Source organism: Cucurbita pepo, unplaced genomic scaffold (genome assembly GCF_002806865.2).
Source record: "Cucurbita pepo subsp. pepo cultivar mu-cu-16 unplaced genomic scaffold, ASM280686v2 Cp4.1_scaffold003982, whole genome shotgun sequence".
Taxonomy (NCBI): Eukaryota; Viridiplantae; Streptophyta; class Magnoliopsida; order Cucurbitales; family Cucurbitaceae; genus Cucurbita; species Cucurbita pepo.
This window is the reverse complement of record NW_019649977.1, coordinates 1-917: the sequence shown is the minus strand read 5'-3', so window position 1 is coordinate 917 and position 917 is coordinate 1. Positions and strand designations below refer to the sequence as shown.

At 35.6% G+C, this 917-nt stretch overlaps 1 protein-coding gene across 2 annotated transcripts; it reads right to left on the bottom strand.

The window, feature by feature from the left end:
* Nucleotides 1-32: 32 nt before the first annotated feature.
* Nucleotides 33-900, bottom strand: LOC111786999 (protein CLT2, chloroplastic-like). Of its 2 annotated transcripts, none has more exons than XM_023667178.1 (4): nucleotides 756-900; nucleotides 642-677; nucleotides 463-513; nucleotides 33-252 (listed from the first exon to the last, which is right to left on the bottom strand). In XM_023667178.1, the coding sequence occupies exons 1-4, from the start codon at nucleotides 834-836 to the stop codon at nucleotides 193-195; spliced, it is 228 nt and encodes a 75-aa protein (XP_023522946.1). In that variant the 5' UTR covers nucleotides 837-900; the 3' UTR covers nucleotides 33-192. The 2 variants fall into 2 exon arrangements, with proteins under 2 accessions (XP_023522946.1, XP_023522945.1); XM_023667177.1 differs by having other exon boundaries at nucleotides 33-235.
* Between the last annotated feature and the right edge of the window lie 17 nt (nucleotides 901-917).

The window sequence follows — 917 nt, the reverse complement described above, 5'->3', positions numbered from 1 at the left end:
ATTAACACATCATATCTATGATGAATAAAAACCAAATCATAATTAGTATCCATAACAATGTAAGATGATAATAGCAAAGTGTGTAAGATCATTAAGGTTGTAAGAGCTTGCCTGGTCTTTTAGCACCAACATTTAGAAAACAACCAGCACCATGCATCAGATATGAGGGAAGTTTGGCTACAGGTATGCCTTTCATGTTGGAAAGAAATGGTAGAAAGAGAAGTACAAAAAGTGCCTGTGCGTGAATGTCAACTGTTGAAACTCAACAATAAATAGACCAGAATATGAGATTTCAAGAAATGAGTTTATCCATAAACCCAAGCATTTCTCTTGAACGTGATTTAGAAAAATAGAGAACATAATTATTGTGTGATCTTTGCAAATAGTACTTGAATATAATACAAGACTGTTGCCCAGCCAGACAAGTAAACTTCAGAAATTCAAGATGACTGAAATTCTAACCTGAAATCCAGATCCAAATGAATTGACCACAAAAATGTCTAGTGACTTCCCCTACAAGCCAAACAAATTAAATTATTCGGGAAAACAAGTGCAAATATTAATCACCTCTAGCATACAGCCTAAGAAATGAAATGCTCAAATAGCTACAAATTTGGAAATTATAGAAGAAAGTTTCATACTCCAAGACGGGTTGCAGCATCAATGAAGATAAATTCCTGTTCATAAATACAAAGTCAGTGTCCATTCCAATAGATATTCCAAGTGCACATTCAACGTTAAATGACCATCGCAACCTTCATAATTGATGCACCAGCTTGAAAAGCGCTAGAAGCTACCATTAATGCTGGCCATAGAGGTGGAACTCCAGACAGCATTTGGCCTGCATTAGACCCACTGAAATAATGAAAGGCACATATCACTGTTGAGAGCCTAAGTTCCATGTCTGAAAAAAATTT

Bases quoted from the DNA above. Each gene is read 5' to 3' on its own strand.
- LOC111786999 (XM_023667177.1), bottom strand. From the start codon at position 836: ATGCTGTCTGGAGTTCCACCTCTATGGCCAGCATTAATGGTAGCTTCT. The intron at 678-755 runs GTTGCGATGGTC...ATTTATGAACAG, and splicing joins CTGGTGCATCAATTATGAAG to GAATTTATCTTCATTGATGC. The intron at 514-641 runs GTATGAAACTTT...TTTGGCTTGTAG, and splicing joins ATGCTGCAACCCGTCTTGGA to GGGAAGTCACTAGACATTTT.